General features: G+C 39.1%; 1 protein-coding gene across 1 annotated transcript in view; it reads right to left on the bottom strand.

Annotated features, from left to right (window-relative positions):
* ankfn1 (ankyrin repeat and fibronectin type III domain containing 1) overlaps positions 1 to 20,379 on the bottom strand; it is a 128,362-nt gene extending 107,983 nt beyond the window's left edge. Inside the window, exons 1-4 of the mRNA XM_035407236.1 lie at positions 20,084 to 20,379; positions 18,659 to 18,783; positions 15,735 to 15,887; positions 4,159 to 4,406 (exon numbers count right to left, since the gene is read on the bottom strand). Of these exons, the coding sequence (XP_035263127.1) occupies positions 4,159 to 4,406; positions 15,735 to 15,887; positions 18,659 to 18,771 (514 nt within the window). The 5' untranslated portion in view covers positions 18,772 to 18,783; positions 20,084 to 20,379. The remainder of the gene's footprint in view (positions 1 to 4,158; positions 4,407 to 15,734; positions 15,888 to 18,658; positions 18,784 to 20,083) is intronic.
* Positions 20,380 to 24,579: the final 4,200 nt, after the last annotated feature.

The raw sequence follows: 24,579 nt of genomic DNA, 5'->3' as shown, positions 1-24,579 counted from the left end.
TCCCCCAAATTATTTAAGTAAAGAAAAGAAATTTATACTGGAGCGCACATGGTAATGTCAACATACAGCACACATTCTATACCATAACAGGGCATTAAAGAACTGCCACACAGTGGGATCTGTTCTTTGTCTCGGCAATCTGCCCCACTCTCTCTATGGCTCCTTCACAAGCTCAGGTGAGGTTACACAAAACCGTCCTTTGTTTATTCATATGAGGTGAAAGACAAATCAAAACTGCCTGGTCAACCTTCCCTCACAATGCGTCAGCTTTTTAATATTTCGCTGTTTCTTACTGGTAAGCACGATTATTTATTTATTGATTATTTATTTATCATTTGTTTATTTAAAAGGGACAACACACAGTACTCAACATTTCCACAGTTGCGTCAAATGGTACAGTGCCAGAGTTAGCTCAAGAGCTAATTTTCATCTGTGGTCCCTACCCACCCGTTTTTACACAAAAGAAAAGTTACACAATTTGGTTCTTTATTATGCTGGAGCCCTAAGGTTGCAAGCACAATAAACACAAAAATAAAAGGCTAGATGCGAACCTTGAAAAAATAAACAACTAAAATAAAAAATAAAAACAGTGCTGCCAGGCACTCTCAGCAATCACCCTTCTTCAGTCTCCTCACTAACTTTGGGGTACTTTTTTGATCGTGTGCAAGTTCCAAAGCATGACCTCCAAGCATAAAACATTCTCCCAACAAAAGATGCTATATCAGCCTGCTCAAACTTAAATTATGTATTACAAACAAAATATAATGTATATGTTTTTTCGTAATATGTGGGGCCTTTTTAATGTGTTATTCTCCTCTTCTGTCTTTCCTGCACACCAGTGCGATTATTCAAGTCTCTGCCTTAGATTATGAGGATCAGGTGGTCAGGTGGTTTGTCACATGTACCGTTTATGTATGGGTATGGCAATACTTGCGCTGGTTAGTATTGTACTGACATGACAGTAGACCCACTGGGATCAATATGTTGTGTTTAATAGGGTGTGTATTGAACAGTTCAGTGTGAGGGCTTTCATTGTGCTCTCACCTCCTGCCGGCTCAGACCACGTCGACAGCACCAGTCACAGCCCAGCGTGCGGCGGATTTCTCATTTTGGGGCTCTCTCATACCATGTGGACATGACCACACCGTATTCAAAAGCCAATCAACAGTTTTCAGGGATCATACGCGGTCCTATTCCACTTTGATATAAATTCTATAAGGAGGAAAGAATGCACACTTTGAATTTATTGTTCAATATCTTTTTTCTTTTTATAATTTTAATTCCTTCAGTTTAGATTAAGTAAGCCATGCCATTGTTGTGAATTAATGATAAAATCATGTGTTATATGCTTTCTTTCATCGGAACAACAGTTCATACCGAGTCATTTTACTGTTGTGAATGGGATCACTGGCATTGTTATGATCTTCCCTGGTTTTATTTTTGTTAAATGAAACTTCAAGATACTGTTGGATAGTGCGTTAAAGCTACATGTTTAATGGTAAATTGAAACCGGCCCATAATAAACAATTAGAAAATGTTTTACTGAAATTCTGGAGGAAGACAATTCCAACAAAGTGAAAGCCCAACTCTACTCCTCTCACAAAAGAACATCTAAGAGAAATGTCTGATTAGTACAGTATATCCTTATCCTCAACTTCCATTGCAGTGGTAGAAGACGAAAATTGGCAGTATGCCCTGCACAAAGCACACAGCTCTTAAACGGAATGAAAAGAGGTCATTTAATTGGCTATGAATGAATCCAGCAGAAACATACCCACTGATAATATATACAGCATATTCCAGCCCAATTTCTACCTGCACCACGCACTTTGAACTGTTCGCTCCCCATCTGGTTATGACAATATCAACATTCAATAGTCAATGACTGTGCCCATGAAACGTGCAGCATTGATTCTGGAAAACAGAGCCCTTAGTCTAATTACAAACTATGTATCATGTAAGTTGAAGCGAGACAAGACACAAGACAAAGCAGAAACTGCTGCAATAAAAATGGCTTAAAACTGTACAGCACAGACTAAGCTAGTATTTTGCCAAAATATATTTTAAAGCACCACTGTAACCTGCCTACAGCCCTCCAGGTGGAGTGTAGGCCAGACTACGGTATGCAGTATATATAGAGGGACAGTTTATAATATAGTATAATAGAACAACCTTCTAGACCCTCACCAGTCTGGCTTCCGATCTGGGCACTCAACAGAGCCTGCCCTCCTGGCTGTGACGGAGGCAGTCGCCACTGCACGAGCCTCATGCCTCTCCTCTGTCCTGATCCTCCTTGACCTGTCTGCAGCATTCGACACGGTCAACCACAAAACACTCCTCTCCACCTTGGCTGAGATGGGCATTGTTGGGACCGCCCTGTCTTGGTTTGCTTCCTATCTTGCAGATAGGTCCTACCAGGTCACCTGGATGGGGTCTGCCTCCGCTTCTCATACCTTTGTTACGGGAGTACCACAGGGATCTGTACTGGGTCCTCTGCTGTTCTCCATATACACCACATCTCTTGGTTTAGTTATTAATTCACACGGCTTCTCCTATCATTGTTATGCAGAGGACACACAATTCTTCTCTTCTTTCCCCCCCTCTGCCTCACAGGTTGATGATAAAATATCTTCCTGCCTGGCTGACATCTCTACCTGGATGGCCAGCCACCACCTGAAGCTCAACCTCAACAAAACTGAGCTGCTGTTCTTCCCATACAAGACCTCCCTACTACGTGAGCTCTCAATTACGGTTGATGGCACCACCGTGACTGCCTCTCACTCTGCAAAGAGCCTGGGGGTGGTCCTGGACGACCAACTGGACCTCAAGCACAGCAAGGCAACATCACGGTCCTGCAAATTCTTTCTGTACAACATCAGAAGGATTCAACCATACCTGACTACGCACTCCACCCAGCTGCGTGTCCAGGCTATGGTGACCTCCCGCCTTGTTTACTGCAACTCACTCCTTGCAAGCCTGCCAGCTTGTGCCATACAGCCACTACAGATGATTCAAAATGCCACTGCCCGACTCATCTCATCTACAACCTTCCCAAATTCTCCCATGTCACTCCTCTGCTGCGGTTACTCCACTGGCTACTGGTCACTGCCAGGATCAGGTTCAAAGTCCTGACCCTCGCCTACACTGCAGCCAACAGGATGGCCCCTATCTATTTGCAGGACATGATTCGATTCTATACTTCTGCTCGACCACTCCGCTCTGCAGCAGCAGGGCGCCTTGTACCCCCTCCCACCCGAGTAAAGGGATCACAGAGCTTCTCCACCCTAGCTCCCCAGTGGTGGAATGAACCCCCTGTCCCTCTTCGAACCTCTCCCACACTACCCATCTTCCGCCGTGGTCTGAAGATGTATCTCTTCAGACTATACCTGGACTAACTATCACCACTCTGTACATCATTTCACTTTAAATCCCCCCCTTTCATGACACTCATGATAAATGTACCCCCATTCCAGCACTTTTTAGTAAATTGTATTTGTCCTAATAACGTAGCTTGTTCTTCTCCCTAGTTTGGCTTGGGATAAATTCGGTCAGAATAGTGTTCACTGTGTGAACTAAACTGTGTTCTTGGCTAGAAATAGCTGTATGAAATGAGTATCGTATCTTATTGAACCTGTGTTCTGTAGTTGTCCATGACCATGAAATTCACTTTTGTATGTTGCTTTGGATAAAAGCGTCTGCCAAATAAATGTAATGTAATGTAATATAGTAAAATAGGCAGGGTGGAGTATAGTAAGCAGTACAGTGAGAAAGGCAGGTTGGAGTATGGTAAACAGTACAATAACAAAGGTGGGGTGGAGTTTAGTAAGCAGTATAGTTATATGCAGGTGGAGTACAGTAATGAGTACAGTCAGAGGGGCAGGGTGAAGTATAGTCAGCAGTATAGTGAGAGAGAAAGGGTGGACTACTGCATGCTAACTGTAGTTGATTACACATGTATACGTCACCTGTGTCTCTCGAATGCCCAAGACAAATTTCTCTTAAGAGTGACAATAAAGGCTAATCTAATCTAATCTAACCTAAAGACTATAGTAAGCAGTACAGTGACAGGCAGGTGGAGTACAGTAAGCAGAACAGACAGGGGGGCAGGTTGGAGTACAGTAAGCAGTACTCTGAAAGAGGAAGGGTGGAGCCAGGTACCTGCAGAGTTCCAGCGAAGCCCCCCAGGGCTGGCAGCAAGGCGGCGACGTTTCCGCACACTCACTCCCCCGGGGGCAGTTTCTCGCGAGGCGTTAGGTGTGGAGGACTCGGAGGGTGCAGTGGAGATGGTGGGCAGAGACTCTGGAGACCGAGGCTCCAAGGAGCCGTCAGGCATCTGGGACGGTTCCGCAAACACGGAATCCTCCTCCAGTGAAGTGGACAAAAACAGGGTCTCATTGTCCAGGGGCCTGTGGAGAGAATCACGGGTCCATTGGTCATGCTCCATTTAAATCATATTACAAATAACAATACACACTTGGCCACAATGAACTTCACAGGTTTTACACAAACTCAACACCGGAGATGCTCCGATGCCTTTCTTCCTTCAATTCGATTGCGATATCAAGTGTTGCCTCAATGAATCCGCTGATACTACATTGTGTTCCAGTAGCTGTCTAAAAGGAGCATCTCCTGAAACATTCTGATTTGTACTGTAGAAAGACTTGTTGTTGATGTGTTTCCTTACTATCTGGCAAACAAATGTTTGAGTTACCTACAAGGGTTTAAAAGAATACGCTTGTGCATTAATTGGCTTATAAATTGATGAGAACGGCTTCTGCTGTACCCGATTATAAAATCAGTGAAGCCACATAGGTGCATTTGCAGGCAAAAAGAAAAAGTGTAATGCAGGAGCAGTGTACATGTCCTGTTCTAATCTCAGAGCCATGAGTACTGGAATGCACCATGACCTTAACATCCACCACCCAGTATCATCCTCTAACTGAAAGAAAGGTTCTGATGAAAAGTGGCAGCCTACAGCTGCAATTTGCTAAAAAAAAGGGAAATAATCATCCCTGCTCTGTCACATTAGCATATTGCTCCATTCATCCACAGCTATTAATATTTCACATTTTTACTGGACTGTTCCATTAAACACAATATTTACTAACAGTCATTAAATTCATATTAACTCCACAATGCAAATTGGAACAAAAGCTTCTACGTGGTCACAGTATCTAATTTCCCACAAATGGTATGCTATTTATACAACATTATTATTTATACCAGCGTTCACATAGGTATGAAAACCAACTCGACTATACTGTAACAGAACCCTTTTGCTGTTTTTTCTATCCCTATAAGCAAAAAGCAATGTGATTATCAACGGGAGTGCGAAACTAATCTCAGTGTTACTATCAAACAAAGTTGTATAAGGAACATATCTTACTGGGAAAACTTTGGTTTTGTGGCAATTATAAGTAATGATCAACATTGAATCTGAAGCAGAAACAATGTTAAAATGAAATATCAAATATTTAGTTGAAAACTAGAAACAAGCACAACATCAACTAAACTGAACTAAAACATCAACATTAGCGCTGAATCTTGCACAAAGCCAGATTCAAATCAGGAAACGAGGCCTCTATAACATCTTGTTCCATACGCACAATTTTCCATACCCAAGTACCTGACATCTGTGACAGTGTAGCTTCGACTTTTCCATGATCCCTTCCGGTACGACCCAGTCTTTCTTCGTCGCAAGAAAAAGTCCAGCAACCTTCCTAAGCTAAACATTGCCCCTTTCAGAAAATGTGATAATGTCTCTCTGATGTTCATCGCAGACCTGAGTACCAGTGAGCACTACAAGCAATGGTGCCCATGCATTTTCAAAATCAAGAGTCTGTATGCAATGGCTGTCTCCTGGACAGCCTTTTTTTTTAGCAAGAGCTAGCCACTGCACCAATTCAAAACCAAATGTGCAACATAATCACAGGTAAGAGAGAGTGGTTCTTTGAGGCGAACACCCTCTCGCTATTCAGACCAAGTCATGAATATTGCATTGCTGTTCAAGATTAATCAATTACTCAACTTCAAAAGCTGCCACGATCACAGAGAATCAACAACAGTGGGTATCTAAATATTTTACAATAATGGAAGGGAAGTGGACTATCTTTTCATTAGGCATGAAAGCTACTGGTGACATCAGCAGCTTTGTCTTATGTGTGTGTTAGTGGTTAAAAACTTCAGTCACCAACAAAAGAAATTAACTTTCACCATGAAATCAACCCAGTTGGTCTACCTTTTCATTATGCATGTGCGCACAGGTGGACGATCCAGGTTCAGAAATTAAAACTCCTCCCCAATGTTTTCCAATGCAATGCAGTGGCCATCATAACATTTGGGACACAGCCGTATATATTTTTTATTGATTTAGCTCTGTATTCCACAATTTTAGATTTGCAATAAAAAAAAATAATTAAAAAAAAAGTTTAAGTGCACATTATCAGCACGTCAGCAATTATAAAACATTGGGAGCCCTATACTGCTTTGACAACAAACGTCACAAACTCACAGGCGTCACGGATAATAAAGAAAAATAGCCTACTAGCTAATCATATCGCAAATGGCACATAACCAGGCGGATTAGGCTGCTTGCTAAAAAATAATTAATAAAACAAAGTTGTATAACAATCAAGTCAAATCTTACCTGATGATGATCTTGAGGGAACGTAATCCACAAGCAATTGATTACCGTAGTCTGATTCACTAAATAGTGCTTGCACTGCAGGGCTATCGGCATTGGGGCTGGGGCACCACATCGATCTCTAGTCCAAATCTAGTTGTATTACCAAGAAAATAATGTGTACAGTGCGTCCAAGAAACACGTACATAAGCAGTTGCAAACCAGAAACAATTATCCTCTGAAAATTTTGATTTTGGTATGATTTTCTGTGCAGAGATTCTAATGTCAACTAGTATCTAAGAATTCAGACTTTTGAACTTACATAATAAATATTCAAGTCCAATATGCTGCAAACCTTGCATGCTTCACCACACATCTTTCACATCCAGAAATATCTTTTCTGTAGAGATATAATATGATTTGATTTCAATTAATTAGAAAAAATAGATGTACAGTATAACACAAAATACATTTATTGGAATGGCCAGAAGCAATATAAATGGTCTGTTAGCAATGTACCAGATGTGTTCAAGAGATTTTTCTTCCCAGATGTGAAAGGATCCCATGTCTTCCCCAAAACTCATCCACAAAATTGTGTTTTATTCACATACATTCAAATGTCAGTCTGACAAATAACACAGCTCACAACAAACTGACAAGACGATCGGAAACACATTTAAAAAAAATAATTTGGCACACAGTGTGGGGTTGAGTATGTCCAAATCCCACCCAATTTTGGAATATCCAGTTACCATTTGTAGCCGCGTTTATGCACAATCCCTCCCTGCCGATTTGGTACAGTGAATTGCAGACAATTGCAGTTCTCCTCTGAAAAATGTGATGTTACCAGCCTGCTTCTTTTCACATCAGAGCCCATAATATCCAAGCTTGCATAAAGCTGATATGGAGGAAGACATCACATATGTGGCTTCATTATGCAGTCCACGGGCGTCCACCCAACCTGGGGGGGGTCTCTAGAAAGTGACGAAACACGGACCCCTGACTGACTGAGCCCTCCCGTACCCTGGGTGATGCAATTGCCAATTACACGTTGCATTATGCTGCTACCAGCCACAATCAGCACTGGCACGGCCCGAATTTAACCCAAGACCATAGAGCTTGTTCATGCAACAGTGTGGTGCTCTAACCAAATGAGCTACCCAGCAGCCCCATGGAAAGACATTTTGCATACTTGCTGGATTTTAAAACCAGAAGATAGTATAAAACAGTTTCAAGTACTAGCTACCTACTGAAACAAGGCTTAAAATCCAATGTAGTATTCTACAAACATAATTTTGGTCAAGGCATTACGTGTTTGTACTGACAATGTTTTATAAGTGGCCCACTTAGCAGTCATTGCATTGCCTCAACAGTAGAATACTCTGACCCACTGGCACCATCCAAAGGACATGCAGGTCTAGTACTGCCAAGTACAGTTAACATTATGCCATACAATCACAGCCTAACACAAATAAAAGAAGAATATCACATAATGCAAAAGACGTGCCATGCTTATATCAGCCCTAAAGCTTAGGGGTGAGCCTGTTTTCTCCATTCAATAATATGTTTCCTCTCATTATGGCTTTAAGCACGCACTGCACATCTCCCAGGCGACATCTACAGCCCTGATTGTTGAGCTGCCCAGTCTCAAAGCAACATTCATATGTAAAATTGACCATTAGGCAAAACCTATTACTGTGTAGCAATGTGAAGCTATCAGAGTCATAAGTTTATAAGTCTGTATGTGATAACTTCAATTATGTGGTGGTTACACAGCCATAATTTGCAGGTGAAATGAACACTCAGTGGTCATTGATACAACAGAACAGCAGCATCTTTTCAGCCAGGAATGAAGGTTCTGAATAAAGTACCCTGACGCATGGTAGCAAGTGGGAAGATGGAACAATCAGTGTAGTCTGAATGGGAGTACTACGTTTAGATACACAACTCTATTATGGTAACTGATGGCAACCTGACGTCAGGATGCTATATTGACAAGTATGTTTTTTCTGCAACCCGGTGGACAATGTCTCAGGCTCAGTCCTATCTGACAATTTTGACTAAGAGCCTCCAGGAGAGTAGCACATCACTGTTAGCCTTCATTTAGCTGTAACATGTTAGCCAGCAAGCTATTAGAATATGTACTGCAATGGTACAAAGGGCATTATTACAAATGGATGATTGTTTTTTGTATATTTCTGAGAAAATGCTCTTGAATATTAGCAACTGCAGTATTTGCATACATACAGAATCACAGATTTAAAAAAAAAATCTGTAATAACGGGCACTTTCAAATGAAATAAACCAAATCTTTTTTATAATAGTTACTGAAATCATACACTGTAAGCACTGACACTTCAAAGCCAGATCTTTATGGGTGAAAATCACTGCTCCAAAACAGACAGAAGTGTAAAATGAGATTAGATTTATGTATCAAAACATTATCATGCAAATTTCCATCAATGATTCACCACGTTTATTTCTCATAATCACAAACTATTGAGACAGGCCAACGCAGTTCTTGTGACAGAAGTAAGGACCTGAACTGTGAGAGTCAGTGAGACTGTGTGCTGAGCCCACATGCAAAATCTCTATGGGAATTCCTCTAGCCCTCTTAATCAAATGCAACTATTACGTGCTTTCTCCTTTGTTATCAATAAAATGAAAGGAAAACACCCAACCCTAAGCCCAGAAAAATATCTCCGGCTGTAAAAGTCGCAATCCCGTTCCAAGTGGGGGATAATTTAACACGGGTGGCAACAGTGTACCCAAACCACCCTCCCAGTCACCTGTGAAGACAGCAGGGCATCCAGACAGAGTAAACATTTATGGCTTGGTCGGCAAAGCGTAAAAGCACACACACACAGAGCCGTTTCCATGCCTGTGAAGGACCGATGCCTCCAACAGTGAATTCTAAAGCATTCCCCGTGTGATGGGCCATTATTGTGTAAATGCATCATGTGAACAGTCTGTCGCTGCTTGAGTAAACAACCCTAACGACAAGGCCGGCGTCAGTTAGGCTGTAATCGCAAGTGCAACTGGAATAGGGACCTGGCCCGCAACCGCCCTAGACAGGCACATACAGCTATATTCTATCTCCAGTAGCCCCAAGACAATATGCTTTTTCTCCACATGAGGGCCATTACTGTTCGTTAAGCTGACGCTTACAATTAGCTCAACAGACTTGTCAGACAAAATACTTAATCTAATCAGAGTTGTGTGGTGTGCAGATATGGGAGGTACTCAGCAAAGAATATTGTCTAATGTGGCCAAATAATTTAAAAAATGCAGGAGCTCTGCTAAAAACTATAAACTCGAGAGTTTTTAATGTTCAACATTAAAAATACTGCTAAGTTGGCTCAAATGTACAAATTAAACAGGTCGGCAAACACAAGAATGAGTTTGTTACAATTACAAATTATTATAAATAGAATTATAAATAAAGCTATAAAATAGAAGAGCTTCTAAACCTCATACATAGAAATTTTCACAAGCATTTGAAAGTGGGTGGGATTCATTGATTTGAAAGCTCTGTGGTGTGAAACCATAGCAACCCATTAATTCAATAAAAATTTTGAACACGGCTTCCCTTGAATCGAAAAGATGCACTACATTTTTTGGAAGTAGCGCTACAACAGCCAAGACAGCAGCAGGATCTATGACGTCTAAACTTGGAACACTGCAATACCTTCAGCACACTGTGACATACAACTGTGAAAATATTAAATCCAGCAACCGATGGAAGACTGCACGTTTCTACATTCTATAGCGCAGGCGTTCACCATTGCATCACAGTGTATTCAGAGCAAGCTATTGAGCTCCTCGTTAAGTATATGCTTGTACTGGATTATTAATTCTGCAGCAGGAGAGGGCTCTATTATTTCTATTAGTTCAGTCCAAAAGGGCACTGCTGACACATGCAGAGAGAATACTGTCATGTCCGACAATACCCAGAGCATTTAACTAGAGATATTGGCAGTGATAGGGCACATTTCAGTTGTTATGCACCTGCTATTAATGGTTTGCAGAGGTCAGGGTCATGTTCCTGCACTGCTGGTTGTGGATTTATTGACTACATCAACAACGCCGATTATCTACATACAGTACACTAACTACATTTGCAGAAAGTCTTGGAATCACATCAATAAGCCTATGCACACATCGCAGTGTTGATGACATCACAAACTTGTCAACCAAGCAAATTTGTTATAAAAGTTGTTGCACTGCTCCAGAAAAAAACTCTCACTCCAATGTTTTAGGGAGATGATAATATTAAAAAGTTACTAGCAATTAAATATAAAGACACTTATAAATAATATGTAATTTCATATATTTTATAATTTTTAATACATATGCAAAGTGAATGAAAAGAAGGCTCACCACCCATGGAAAACAGGGCAGCTATGTGCTTTTCTTTAATTCTCTTAGGAAAAATCCATTCAAAAACAATCTGCAGAATATAAAATCATCCAGAACATGCTATGCGTAATTCCATACTTTTAAAGATAGCTTTCCTAAACATTGGACAGGATACTCTTGAAAACCTAAGAGCCATATATACATATTCTGCATACCTGCCATCTGTCAATCAGGATATTTGGCATGTCAACACTATCTTTTAAACTTTATCTTAAAATAAAACATACATAGCCATTTTCATGTTTCATTTTCCTCATGCTCCCATGTCATTATCTATGACTTCTATGAGATCTTGCACAGAATTGTTTTGCAATGCCAAAACAGAAGACAGGTTTCACCAAACATGACAGAATTGCAAAAATATTAGAAATTAAGTTTAGCTAAATGAATCAAGCAATATTTGATACATGCAACTACCACAATATCATAGGTGACATACATACAAATTTAAATACATGGAATTAATTTTACCCTAAAATCCGTCAATTATTTGGAGCATGAACCACTGTCAGATCTGTTAATATGTGCACTTTTGCCATCACAGTTAGATACTCACAACCCTTTTATTCTCAACATATTGCAAAAAAGCATGTGCCAGAATACAAGTTTCTTCATTCATTTCTTATGGGAAATTTACTGTCTAATTAGTGCTGTTATTCAGCTGAATATCCTATGCTTTTATTGGCCTCTTCCCTGCATCTTGTTCTCCATTCATTACATTGGTACTATCAGGCAATGTTTAATATTCCTGCAGATCCATTCTTCAAATAAGTACTGTAAACTCTTGGAAAAGGTGTCCCAAGCTATACATAATTTAAAATAAAAAATGAAAAAGCCCAAGTAAAAAAACCAAACAATTATGGTTATGAGAACATTGGTTCTTATGTGATTATGGTTCTATATTTATACAGTGGGGCATCATGGCTTCCACAAGTTCATCACCATGAACACTAAATAGCAATTATTTTCCCCTGGTGATAAAGACTTTTGTTACTGTTCTAATAGTGACCTCTAGTGGACATCTGAAACACTTTCCCATGGTCATGACTAATTCAAAAATCGTTACGGATTGTTTTGCCATTGTGACTGAGAAAGTAGAAATGCACAGTATATATTTAAGCAAGCTTTTGAATCAGCGGATTCACTGCATATGCCTTGATGTGGTACAAATATGCCATATTACATGGATTCAAGTTACAAGCATCTAGCACAGAAAAAATGGCCAAATCTGAATCCCATACAATATAATTAATAGTACAGAAAATGACTGTTGCACACTGTAATGCCTAAAGTCACTGATAAATGTATGCTAAAGACATAATGCACAGTACACAGCAAATTGTAAACACAGATTTTGCCCATTTTCAGGGCTGTTATACTGCTGTAATCTCAGTTCAGGTAAGTTCACCTCAGAAGCATATTAGCTTCCACTTTTTATACAGGTGGCAGGGGCAGACCGCAGCTTCCTGATTAACCAGAGGAGTCATCAGTATGTAATAAGGTGGGGAAAGCCCTGCCAACTGAAACCCTCCCATCCCTTAGCACCACAGCAATTTCAGGATTTGATCCAGGACCTCTGGGAGCAGTCAACGGCAGAGTATTTTTGTTGGATGTGCCAGCCAAGAGTTTCTTAAATAGTTTTTTTGTTGTCTAATGTGAAGCAGAACAAATTTACCCGCCCTTCTTTCAACCAGAGTAATTCAGTACCTCAGAGGATGAAAAGCTCCAATCAAATGAAATGTAAAATGTGAGACATGGTAACTAAGTTCAAAACATCCACATCCTGTATAAAAAAGACCTGGAGGCATTAAGTCTTGAAGAACAAAACGTTTTTTATGATCAGTCAGACATCAATGGTCTTGTATCATTTTCCTGTAATGGCTTCATAAGGCACACAAAAGAACACAGTATGAAAAATAAATACTAAACAAGATAATATTCTAAAAGAAAATAAACAAGGACTTGGGAAGCTTTGTCAGAGTAAAGAACCATTGAAATCATTAACGCCACCTTACTGCAGCTGTCATGAGCATAAAAGTGTCTGGCGGGCATAAGTGGCAGTGCCCCTGGTTATCCCACCTCCACATGGCACTGTACTAGATCTATCATAGCTCCTGGTGAAGACACAGCAGGAATGCTGGCTTGACCAGAACAGACTGTTCCCATGAGGTATTTCTGTTTTTTTAGGTCCTTTTGAATTTGTTTCTAAAATGTCGATTGTCCTCCAGCCTCCTTACCATTTCCATGAGCTTCTGCAACACTGCATTATAATTGGTGACTATTGAACTATTGAACATGGGAAATAATAAAACAACAATGTTTTTGGTCTTCTAAACAATAAAATATTTCTTTCTGTGATTTACCTAGTGATAGCCAATATTAAGCCACTTTCATGAGAATGAAGTTGATTACATTTAGACACTGATCAAATCAATCAGAGGTTCTGTATGGCAGACCAACATCAGACTGAACACATTTAGTCACATTTGTTTCTTGCAGATGTTTTTTTGTATTTCCACGTAAATACAAATAAGCAAAAGCAGAGTGCTCAACATCACTGAAGATATGCAAAGGGAACACTTAAAAGGGAACAGACATAAATGGATTTGATTGAGAAAAAAAACCATGTGTACAAAATAACATTCCAAATACGTTAAACCAAAAATTCCAAAGAATTACTGTTAAATACATTTGCTTGCATGTCTGCCTACTATTCAAAAAAATAAGCCATACACTCCATTAAAAAAATCAATGCTTTTCATATGCAGATTCAGTGACTTGACCAGCTGGGACAATTGTGGGTAGATGTAAAATTGAAATTCTGATTTATAATAGAATGCTCATTCATCCCTATGAATCAGCAGTCTGGAGTACACATAAATGCCTAATCACTGACCTGAAGTAACAAAGCCCTTAAACTAGTGCCTGGGCTAATTGTCAATGAACAGCACTTCCCCCACTGATCCAGAAAAAGGGTATTTTGGAATGCTGGGTACTGTACTATTGGCTCTGTGCTCCCCTAAAATGCACCTTGCTTTCATTAATACTCCTCGTAATAAAAACAGCAATGCACATATACGTATTTTAACAACTTTGACCTATATATATATTTGCAGGCAGCGTGGGTCAAGTCATATCAGATGTCACACCCTAGTGCCAGTTACAGATAAGTCATTGCATCATTACTCATTTAAGTCAGCTTCTCCATTGGCAGACTGGTTGAACATTTCAAAAGTTTAACAACATTGAATTTGGCACAGTACACTGCCAATGACTCTCCTGAAAGACTGTCATAATATTTGTACAGGATCCTGTAAAATCTGAAAGGCCTTAAGGGTATAATTCCTTCTAATTCTGTCATAATATAATTATATGTCATAGACACAGTTGAAATCTATGTGCTTCTTTGTGCCCTCAGGCTGCTGTGGCTATGAGGGTCATGTTACTTCTGGTAATGCTGATTCCTCCAACTGTTCCACCTTATTCATTTAGAGCTGTATTAGCCGTCATCACTAAACAGTGCTGTGACAAGAACAGAAAAAAACTGTGCGAAGCCGGTGTTCTGTGTCTACTCGGCTCAATTAAAACTCTGCTACAGAGGCAGCGGTGCTTGAGGGCTTGTATAGGGCAAAGAGACATCACAGCTATTTATTTGAAATGTAAAGCTAGTCCACTATTGAACTGGATAAGGCCCAGAGCTGTAGAGATATAATAAGATTAAAGCAGCCGGGGGTCTAGAAGGGTTTTCTATGGGCATGGAATCTGATGTTATATATGTTTTGACTCAGGCCTCTTGGTGTCACGTCAATTGTGCACATGTATGATATTAATTCCAAATTTCACAGATATGTTTCAGCATTCTGTGAATTTGAAAACACTGTGCTGCTAATAATATACCAACAAGGAAAATTCTCCCAGCAGAAAAACTCAATTTTCCAACAAATAAATATGTCAGCGCCATTTTATATAAGAAATATACATGTGCATTCAGGAGCTCAGATTTTAAAAGTCGGGATTTGTCAACCACATAGAAATGTGAGCATGATGGTTTGAGACCATCTACCATGGCCTGTTAATGGAGGTAACCTGCATGATGTTAAATGCTTTAGTTGTAGCTCTAGATGAAAACACTCAAAGTTTCAGCCAGTACTGTCAGATTTTCTGAGCAAAAATAAGCCAGAATCCACATTAATATTAGTTGCATGCTACTATGATACTAGCCATGATGGTACAACAAAAGTTGCTTGCTTTGAAAGAAGTTGAGAATCACACAAATTTTCTGTTGTCTCCTTTATGAACGTTCAGTTACACTCCTGTAACCTTGGTTCTCTAAGGGAGAGATTATGTCTCCACCCAGATACATATTTCATATGTATGGTAATATGACACTACCAGTGGCATGTGATGTGGGTACACCCTAGTTTGCTGTTTACTTTGACATAGATCAAGCACATCGCGCTGAAATGGGATCACCATCAAGCATCAAGGCCACATAAAAACGGAATTATCCTGTGAATACTGTGTTTTTCAAAAATGAATAACAGTTCCCTTTAATCCTCTAGAAACTGCACTCTATGGACTGCCAGGCTTTCACCTCTAACATTCTGTATATATTATTCCAGTATATATTTTCCATTTAAATTTCCCCATTCCAAAAATGCCTGACTAACTCACAACATTCTCCAGCGGATACCTGGTTTGATTTTCCACATCTGGTGCTTCACGGTGTGCAAATGTTGGGGAGGCCGCACGTGGTGATTCCAAACTCCTGGGCAGCAGCGTGGAGGGCATACACAGCCACGTCTCCAGGTCTGTAAATTTGGAGTAGCTCAGCATTTCCAGAACACTGCAAAACACAGTTAAAAACACAGTGAACTGTGCTGCATTTGCTAGCTGATGACATAGGCTTTGATGTCATCAGGCTGGTTTTCAAACACGTTTAACCAACACTGAAATTATTGGGAGTATTCAATCCCTAAATTAATTTATTTACAGTGCAATACATGCAGTGGAGCAGGCCATATCACTTTAATCCAAATATAATTTTACAAAACAGTTGTTTTGGTTGATTTCATTGAATAATCATTAGTAGAATATTAGTAGAATTGAAGTAGAATATTTTCCACATGTTTGAGAATTAAAATATAGCACAGTGCATGTATTATTCATTTCATAGTCTTTTTGTTAATCTTTATCACGGTTTGAGCAATTTTGAAGGACACTAGGTACAGGATGAGTGTGCATTTACCATTGATATCATGGCATTACATAATAAACATTAATAACCATGGTTTAAGGTAATGAGTTTGGCTGTGCAGGTATGGCCTGCATTCATTAATCTTTAATTTAGAAATCAATGCCAGCCTTACTTTTTTATTCACACACACCATTTAGAAAGTTTATTCTGGTTATTACTGAACTTGCTAAATTGTGTTTGCTAAGAAAAAACAGAAACTTGCATTTGATATTGAAAGCCATGTAAATCCTGGATCCTACACAGCATGTTAATCCGTGAAACATATGGGGTAGACAGAGTTTGCATTTACATGCCTAAATTTGCATTAACCCAAACTGAAAATTTGGTATCTCTGGCTACCCACAGTAAGCGTTGATTGATGAGCATATTTCAAGTTGCATACTTTTTGACTCTAAACATGTACACAAAATAAGCACATTCAATCAAATGAAAGCGAAACATTTGGGTAGCACCAGAGGAGACTAAATTCTGTAATCTGATGCATTCAGTACCTGTGCATGACGTAGCTAGCCATCATATCACAGAATACTTGGCATGCTGACCAACAACTCACTAACTACCCAAAACATAGGCTCACACATCACTGCAATCATGTTAATCTTACACTGTTAACTGCATACCTCATATTTGCTTCATACCTATCTCTTATTAGCTACTAATCCATAAACAAGGAAATGGATGAAAGCTTGCGATTAAATGTTTAGTAATATTACTGAGTAAAGGGTAGCATGAATGCAAGTTAGAACTAACATTCAAAAGATGTAACGTGCCAGTAGTTAGCTAGCCACAATAGCCAACATTATGTCTTTTCCATTTTTGCTTCATTTTACCACATTTGATCAGCTCATTACCATCTGATTAGCTATGCCTTTTGGCAGGCAAGAGTGGTGATGTGAAAGTTGACATTTTTAGCTACTTGTCTCTTTTGGCAACATATGGCTCTGCTTTATGTACAGCCATTAATTCCACAGACCAGCAGAATCTGAGATTTCAGAACTTCACCCATTTGGTTCAACTTTAACTTCTATTGATAAAGAACTTCTAGCACTGAATGCCTTTCTTGATGAAAGTCAGACATGTATTACGTACACCTGCTTGTTAACATATATAGCCTGCTCCTCCAGACTGCGAATCATGCAGCCAGAACTCAATATACAAGCATGCATACTGAAGTTGATGCTCGACCAAACATTAGAATGGGCAAGACACAAGATCAAAGTTTCTTTGACCATGGTGTGATTGTTTGTGCCAGACATGGTGGTTCCAGCATCTTAGAAACAGCAGCCTTCCTGTGACTTTCACACACAACAGTCTAGATTTTACAAAGAATTGTGTAATAAACAGAAAACATCCAGTGGGCGGCAGTTCTGTGGATGAAAACACCTTGTTAATGAGAGAGGTCACAGGAGAGTGGGCAGGTTTGATAAAGCTAACAGAAAGGTTCCACTGCTGTCAGCTAAGAACAGGAAGATGAGCCTACAGTGGGCATGTGATGAGACCACCAAAAATGGATGATTGAAGATAGGAAAACCATTGTCTGGTCTAACAAATCTCAAGTCCTGCTGCAGCATACAGATGGCAGGGTCAGAAAATCAATAGATCCATCCTGTCGTGTGTAAATGGTGCAGGCTAGTGGTGGTGTAATGATATTGGGAATGTTTTCTTGGCACACATTAGGCCACAGTATGAATGTGTGGCTGAAAAATCTGCTGGAACTGCATGATGCTATCGAGTCAGAATGGACCAAAATCCCTAAAGAATGCTTCCAGCATTTTGTGTCCATGCTGCAAAGATTCTGGGCTTTCTTCAGGCAGAAGGGGGTCCTACACGGTACTAGATAAGTATACCTAATAAAGTGACCACTGGGTGTACAGTTTATAGCAATCCTGGGTTCAATAAAATTACTGAGACTTCTGCTACAGTATGATCATATCTATTCAGATTCACGTGTAAACATGCAGGTTTGGTCGTGACTGGGGTGTGAAGTTCGCTGTATATTTCCTTTTGTTGCATGTACTAACAACGGATTCCATCAGTATAGTGATTTCCACAAACATTTCATCTCAACCACTACTAATGTCCAGCACTCACAAGGGTGATGCATGACTAGATATTTATCTTGGATTTCTGGGAGTTATTAAAGAAGTCTTAAATCTCACTAAAGCCATTTGTATGAAAAATTGAAAATTATGTTTTGGATGATGGTAGAACATTTTGATGAAACCTATTGTTCACTGATAAGTAGAAGATTAGGGAAAAGCTTTCTAGAGAACCTGGTATGACTATGGCACTTTCCTGGGTGTTGACATATCATGCAGACCCAAGGACATGACTCTAAATTTCAGTTGAAGAAGACTTACCTGTCTTCTCCCATCCCTGGTATCTGCTCCCTCTCTTCAGCTGACTGAAAGATGCAGGATGTTCTTGGTTCCTGGGAAACCAGCAAGCAATTTTCATCTGCCTCCAAGGACATCTTGGGCCATCACTGTGTTGGAGTAATAAATAACACTTCAGTCAATAAAGACAGTAAAGGCAGGGAATATAATGAGTATCACATGGTGTGCAAGGCTAATTAAAACAGTGTACGTAAATACCAAATAACGTTAAAGTATCCCCCCTGAATATTGAAATCACAATATTTTGCGCACGTGCCATTCATTATGTGTTCCTATATGATCACTATAAAGGAACAGTCAATATATGTGCGCCCAGTTGCTCTTTTGATAGCATTATAAAGTTTGTTAAAGTATTGAACAATTTGTACAAATAACAATAATAACTGAATGTAACTAGCATTCATACCATACCCGCAAAAACGGGTGTCATTCCACATAATTTCAGAGGTAGCCACAACAGCTAACACTCGCATACCGTAATCATTTGGAAGCGGTATCTATGAGGTCATGGTTAAAATACAAACACGTCGACGTTCAGAACCGGTCACACGCCCATCAAAAGTCTGAAAGTGTTCCTTTCTGATTTCGTAGTAGCTTTTTTCAGAAGCAGCGAACTCTCCACGTGGCCAATGTTTTGGCTCTAGGGACGTCGGGGCAACACCCTGGTGTTCGGAGTGCAAAGTGTAAGTAACCGGGTTAATGTCAACAGGCATTTCGGACTAATGAGTGCGATGCTCTGAACAAGAAAAGTGCATCAAAATTCGCTCTATAAGGAAATATCCGCATAACCCCTAGTGATGGTTTAACATGTAAAACTGGTTGTATATTCGAAACAAATTTTGAATTGTCCCATCAATTAACAACGATGAATTAAAGAGACCATGTTTCGCTGTAAACCAGGCTCGCAGTTAGCATTTCCACCCTTGACTCAGGAAAAAAGTTCCGGTTTTATGCTCTTTTCCCCCTTTTTCTTTTTTCGACGACCATATTTAATTACCCCTTTCTTCAGCATATCACTCCCTGCAGCAGGATTCGTAGAAAAGAAAACTATAGATCACAGTAAGTTACCCTTAATTTCCCAATGTTATAAATGGCTGTTTAGCTGCGTAAATGTGTAGCGCTGATCTAACATATTACTGTAGAACTTGCTGTTGTAAGCTCTGTAATGGTTTGTAAATGTGAAGTTTTTACCTCTTTGTCCTCCATCTCCCGGATCCCAGGCACTAACAGTTAAGACTGCATTAAAATCAAAACAGCTGTTCACAGAGCATTGTTTGTCGGCGAGTCTTTGTTTTACTTTCGCTAGTTGTCTTAATATTGAAAAATAGCTGTTGTTATTGTTGTGAATGAAAATTATTGCGTATAGTAATTTAATTTTTAAAATCTTACCATAATTGTACCCGGTTCAGCATCAGGAAGTGACCCAATCTCTCCACTCAGTCATCAATAATTAGCCTTCCTTGTGAAGACACATTACATATGGCAAAACTGCCAAAGGGCAAATAAGAAATTCAATCGATGGAGTGTCTTCACAATAACACATTGCTGCAACCACAGCCCTAAGTTCCGTGGTGAATTGTCTATATTTGGCAAACCGTGGTACGTGTATTAAACAGATAGAATTACAGTGTGGATTCCGCCATCCACAAATGTTCAAAGGAATGTCTGAGAGAAAGATAACTATAGACAGGAAATATTTATGTCGTTATCCACCTAAATTGCAGGGCTGTGATTAAAACCCTGCAATTTAGATAAACGGTCTATCTCTTCTTGTTGATGTACTAGCAGTACCACATGAACGATATTCTTCTTCAGGATAATTAATCATGGCATAAAAGTAGCCAAATTGATCCATTCGTAGCTCAAAGGCAAGTTTTACCTATTTTAAACGGTTTCTAAGCGACTGTAACATCGTGTTGACTGCAGATCAAAGTCTTCTAAAAGAAGTCAATGTGACTTGTACCTGAATGGATAATTATTGTTCGAAATGTTTTAAAATGAATAATACACATGTGTCTCACAACATTTGGAACGCGATTAATCACAAGAACATGACAAGTTCCACCGGAAAATATCTGGTTGCAAGTCGTCTGAAAAAAAAAAAAAAAAGAACGGATTCGGATCATTAAACGCACCATATGTTACTCTGTTAAAGGCCACAGTGAACTATGCGTTTTTTTATTGAGAGGAAAACACACAACTTCACGTTCTAAACAATTTATTCACAAATTGCATTGTTTTTTAAAATCGTTTTCTTAATTGTGTTTGTTTTTGTTTTCCCTTGTTGTTTTTGGGAGTATGCAGGGAAGAGTCCGTATGTAACGCATCATAAATGTAACACGGTCAATAACTTTTTGTATACTACTGTACCTACTTCAGGTTTGTACACGCGCGATTCAGACCAAAAGTACGGAGCAATTCGACAACCTTAGTAGTAAATATTTCCTAATTGTTTTTAACGAGGTATAAGTAAAAAAATAAAATAAATAAAAAATAATTAAAAAAAAACTGTTTCGGAAGTCAATTTCGAATATAAATGAAATCATATATCATTTTATGCAGCCATCTGTCCTTCATAAGTTTTCCGAGTGAATTTTAGCGGGATTGCTTGCTAGGTGACCAAAAAAAAAAAAAAAAAACATGATGTACCTGTCTGTATAAATGTAACAGCTGTTACAATTATGCCACCTCTAAGTTGCCATAAAAAACGAGAGCGTTGGTACCCAGGGAGGTAATGGAGAGGGCTTCATATTTGGAGATTAGGGACAGATGGTCACCATCTACATGTAGTGTCCTTTGGGGACATTGAAATGGTGCTTAACATTTGTTAAAGAAATTAATTGTATTCATCAACTTTTTTGACTTTTTCAGTTAGTTAACATTACATTACAGGCATTTGGCAGACGTTCTTATCCAGAGCGACGTACAACAAAGTGTATAACCATAACCAGGAACAAGTATGACGAAAACCCTAGAGAGAAGTACCGGTCCAAGTGCAGGGAAGTGTTTAATGTTAAGTGTTTAATGTTAAATGTGTAGAGCTAATTTGCTTGCTGTGTTGACATAGAATCATCTGGGCGCTCCAAGTGTTGAGTGGGAAAGAAATAGCCCCCTGTTACAGGAATTTATAATTAGCACACCCGATGAGTGACATTATAGGGTGTTTTCATTTACTGTTACAATCATTCCGCCCCATGTTACAATTATACTGACTTTCACTTCAACTCTCACAGTGTTAATTCAACTCTAAACATATCTTAGAGTTAAATGAACACTGTTTGTGTTGAATTAACTCTGGCCATTTTACTGTATAGGTTGTATGAATTTAACATCAGACTGCTTGTACTTTGGTTTCAGTTGTATCTGACTCGATGAAGTTATGATTGTAACTGAAAAGAGTAATTACTACTGACATATCAAAGTTGTTTGAAGTTGAATTTCATAGTGCTATGCTAAATATTTTCTGAGTAAATGAGCGAAATTCAAAAACTGCTACATTTATATTCCCTCTCCACTATAAACTACCACAGTTATATGGAATCATTCACATTCTTAGCAAGAAACATATTTGCCATTATCCAAGGCAGTTGGATGCATTTGCTAAAATACTTAACTTTCTGAAGGGTTCAATATCAGCTGCAGTTGTGGATTTGAATCCAGGTTTGGACCTGTCATATAGACCTTAAAATTCTGCAGTCTGTTCCACAAAAGCTGAACTTTTTATGGAGAGATTTAAGGATGGCTCACATTTGTCTTCCATTATTCATAAAGGTGCAGGCTGTAGGTGGCAGGAGCTTGTTGGGAGGGTAATCAAAATTCTGTCAGTGTGCAGGAAGTGATGTTTTTCTAACAGCATATTCATGGTAGTATATATGTTTGACTAAAAAAGTTATCACACCACAAAAGTTTGTGTCACTCCATTTGTTTTCTTAATGGCTTTTCAATTATAATGATCTTTGATTACAGGTAGATTAATATTACAACACAGTGTTATAGGCATAAATATCTTTGTTGCATAAAAAAATAAATAACACCATGACTTCTGTGATGATCTTGGTTTCCTGTGCTGTGTGACTCCCCACTTGCCACGCTGATCTTTGACTGATGTGATTGTTCTGTTGCCAAATTGGCATTTATTAACACTAATCATAAATTCAGATTCAACTTAATGGCTTTCCCTCTGTAGGGTTTAACGTTGAAGTCATCATTCACCGAAAGAGCATTTACCAAGAACATATTTCATTTAGGCTAAGTTTTTATAATCAGAATGAAGATGTTCTTCAAATTAGCCTAAGTGTGACAACCATTAAGTGTGACAACTTTTTCAGTTTTACAGATTATTATTTTAGTGGTTTTGAGCTGCAGAACAGGCTGTTCTGTCAAAGTAGTGACTGCTGTATTAAATAATAAGCAGTACTGTACCTCACTGCAGATTTTATTTACTTCAATTGTGTTTTTGCTCTCAGATTTCAACATCATAAGATTATATAAGAGTTGTAATACAGCAAAGTTTATTTGAATTTGGTTGTTGTCTCAGAAGTACATCGGGAGCATATTGCTTAATAATGGCTTTATGAAAAGCGGTTTATTGACATTATTTGCAGTGGATGTGTTCAGCCAAATCTTCACTGGTTTTGCTGCTTCTGTCTTTGGCCACTGGAGGGAACTCCACACCAAGAAGAGTGACTCAGAGACTTTTGAACAAATTGCAGGCTCAGGTGACACTACACATGACCACAGGAATCAAAACTTGCATTAGAACTGATATACCCATGGGGTCCCCACAGGCACTGGATTGTCATAACGGCCTGACTAATCATACAATTGGTTGCTAATTGTGTCCCTCATAAGAGCCATTTGTTTTCCTAACACATGGAGAGGAAGGAAATTAAACATAGTTGGAATGTCAAACAAAAATAGCATTTGAGCAACCAGGTGCACCAGTATCCGCATGGTACGCTGTACCTTGACGGGTTCAATATTTTCTGCTCAGCTTGCAGTTTATCCACACAGGTGCACAAAAACAGCCTTACGTGAACATTTACATCAACTGTGGTCTTGCTGCAAGAAGACTAATGATTGTATCACAAGAGAGCTTTGAATGCCAGATATATGTCGTGCACTATTTGGCCAATGCATTTTGAGTGCCAATATACCAGTGAAAAAAAAAAACTGGATAAAAATCGGATCACCCCTAATTGCATTTCTAAAAAAGGCCTGTGATCAATAATGGGACAATCTCTTCTGCAAATCGTCACAGGCTTATGAAAGTTGTTTTAAAGGCTGAACAGGCTTCTCTTGTAAAATAAATTGTAATCTCAGTGAGACAACCTGTATTAATAAATAATATCTATAAAGGTTTTTATACTTTGCCCAAGCAGAAAATTGTGCAACGCAGCTACATTACTAAGCACCACAAAAACAGATAAAGATTCAGGCCTACCAATAAAACTCCACTCACTGAGCCATGCAAAATGAGATGGGAAAGTTGGAATTCTGCCGTGTTGTACTAATTCCAGGGCCTCAATTTCTATTCCAGATTTGTGGACTTGGGGATGAAGGTCTCACCAAAAACTGCTGTGATAACAGATCTCAGTGAACTTTGCATCCAGGATTTAGGGTCGCAACTCAGGCTAATTGATGAATATGACAAAAGCCTTGCTGAAATCATCTGTTGGTTTGAACAAAGACTACATGGAGTGTGCAATAAGATTGAGCAGCTAAAAACTTAATACAGTGGTTTCTCAGCAAATGCACAGTGCAGTCATATATAGCTAACTTTTCAAAACATTTATGGAATTTATGGGGAAACTGACAACATATTGCAACCCCTATGGACTCCCAAATACTACACTTTCATTCACAGCACATAAATTCTGTGAAGC

The sequence above is a fragment of the Anguilla anguilla genome, chromosome 2, assembly GCF_013347855.1.
Source record: "Anguilla anguilla isolate fAngAng1 chromosome 2, fAngAng1.pri, whole genome shotgun sequence".
Taxonomy (NCBI): Eukaryota; Metazoa; Chordata; class Actinopteri; order Anguilliformes; family Anguillidae; genus Anguilla; species Anguilla anguilla.
The sequence above is the reverse complement of the archived record's forward strand: the minus strand, read 5'-3'. Positions and strand labels throughout refer to the sequence as shown.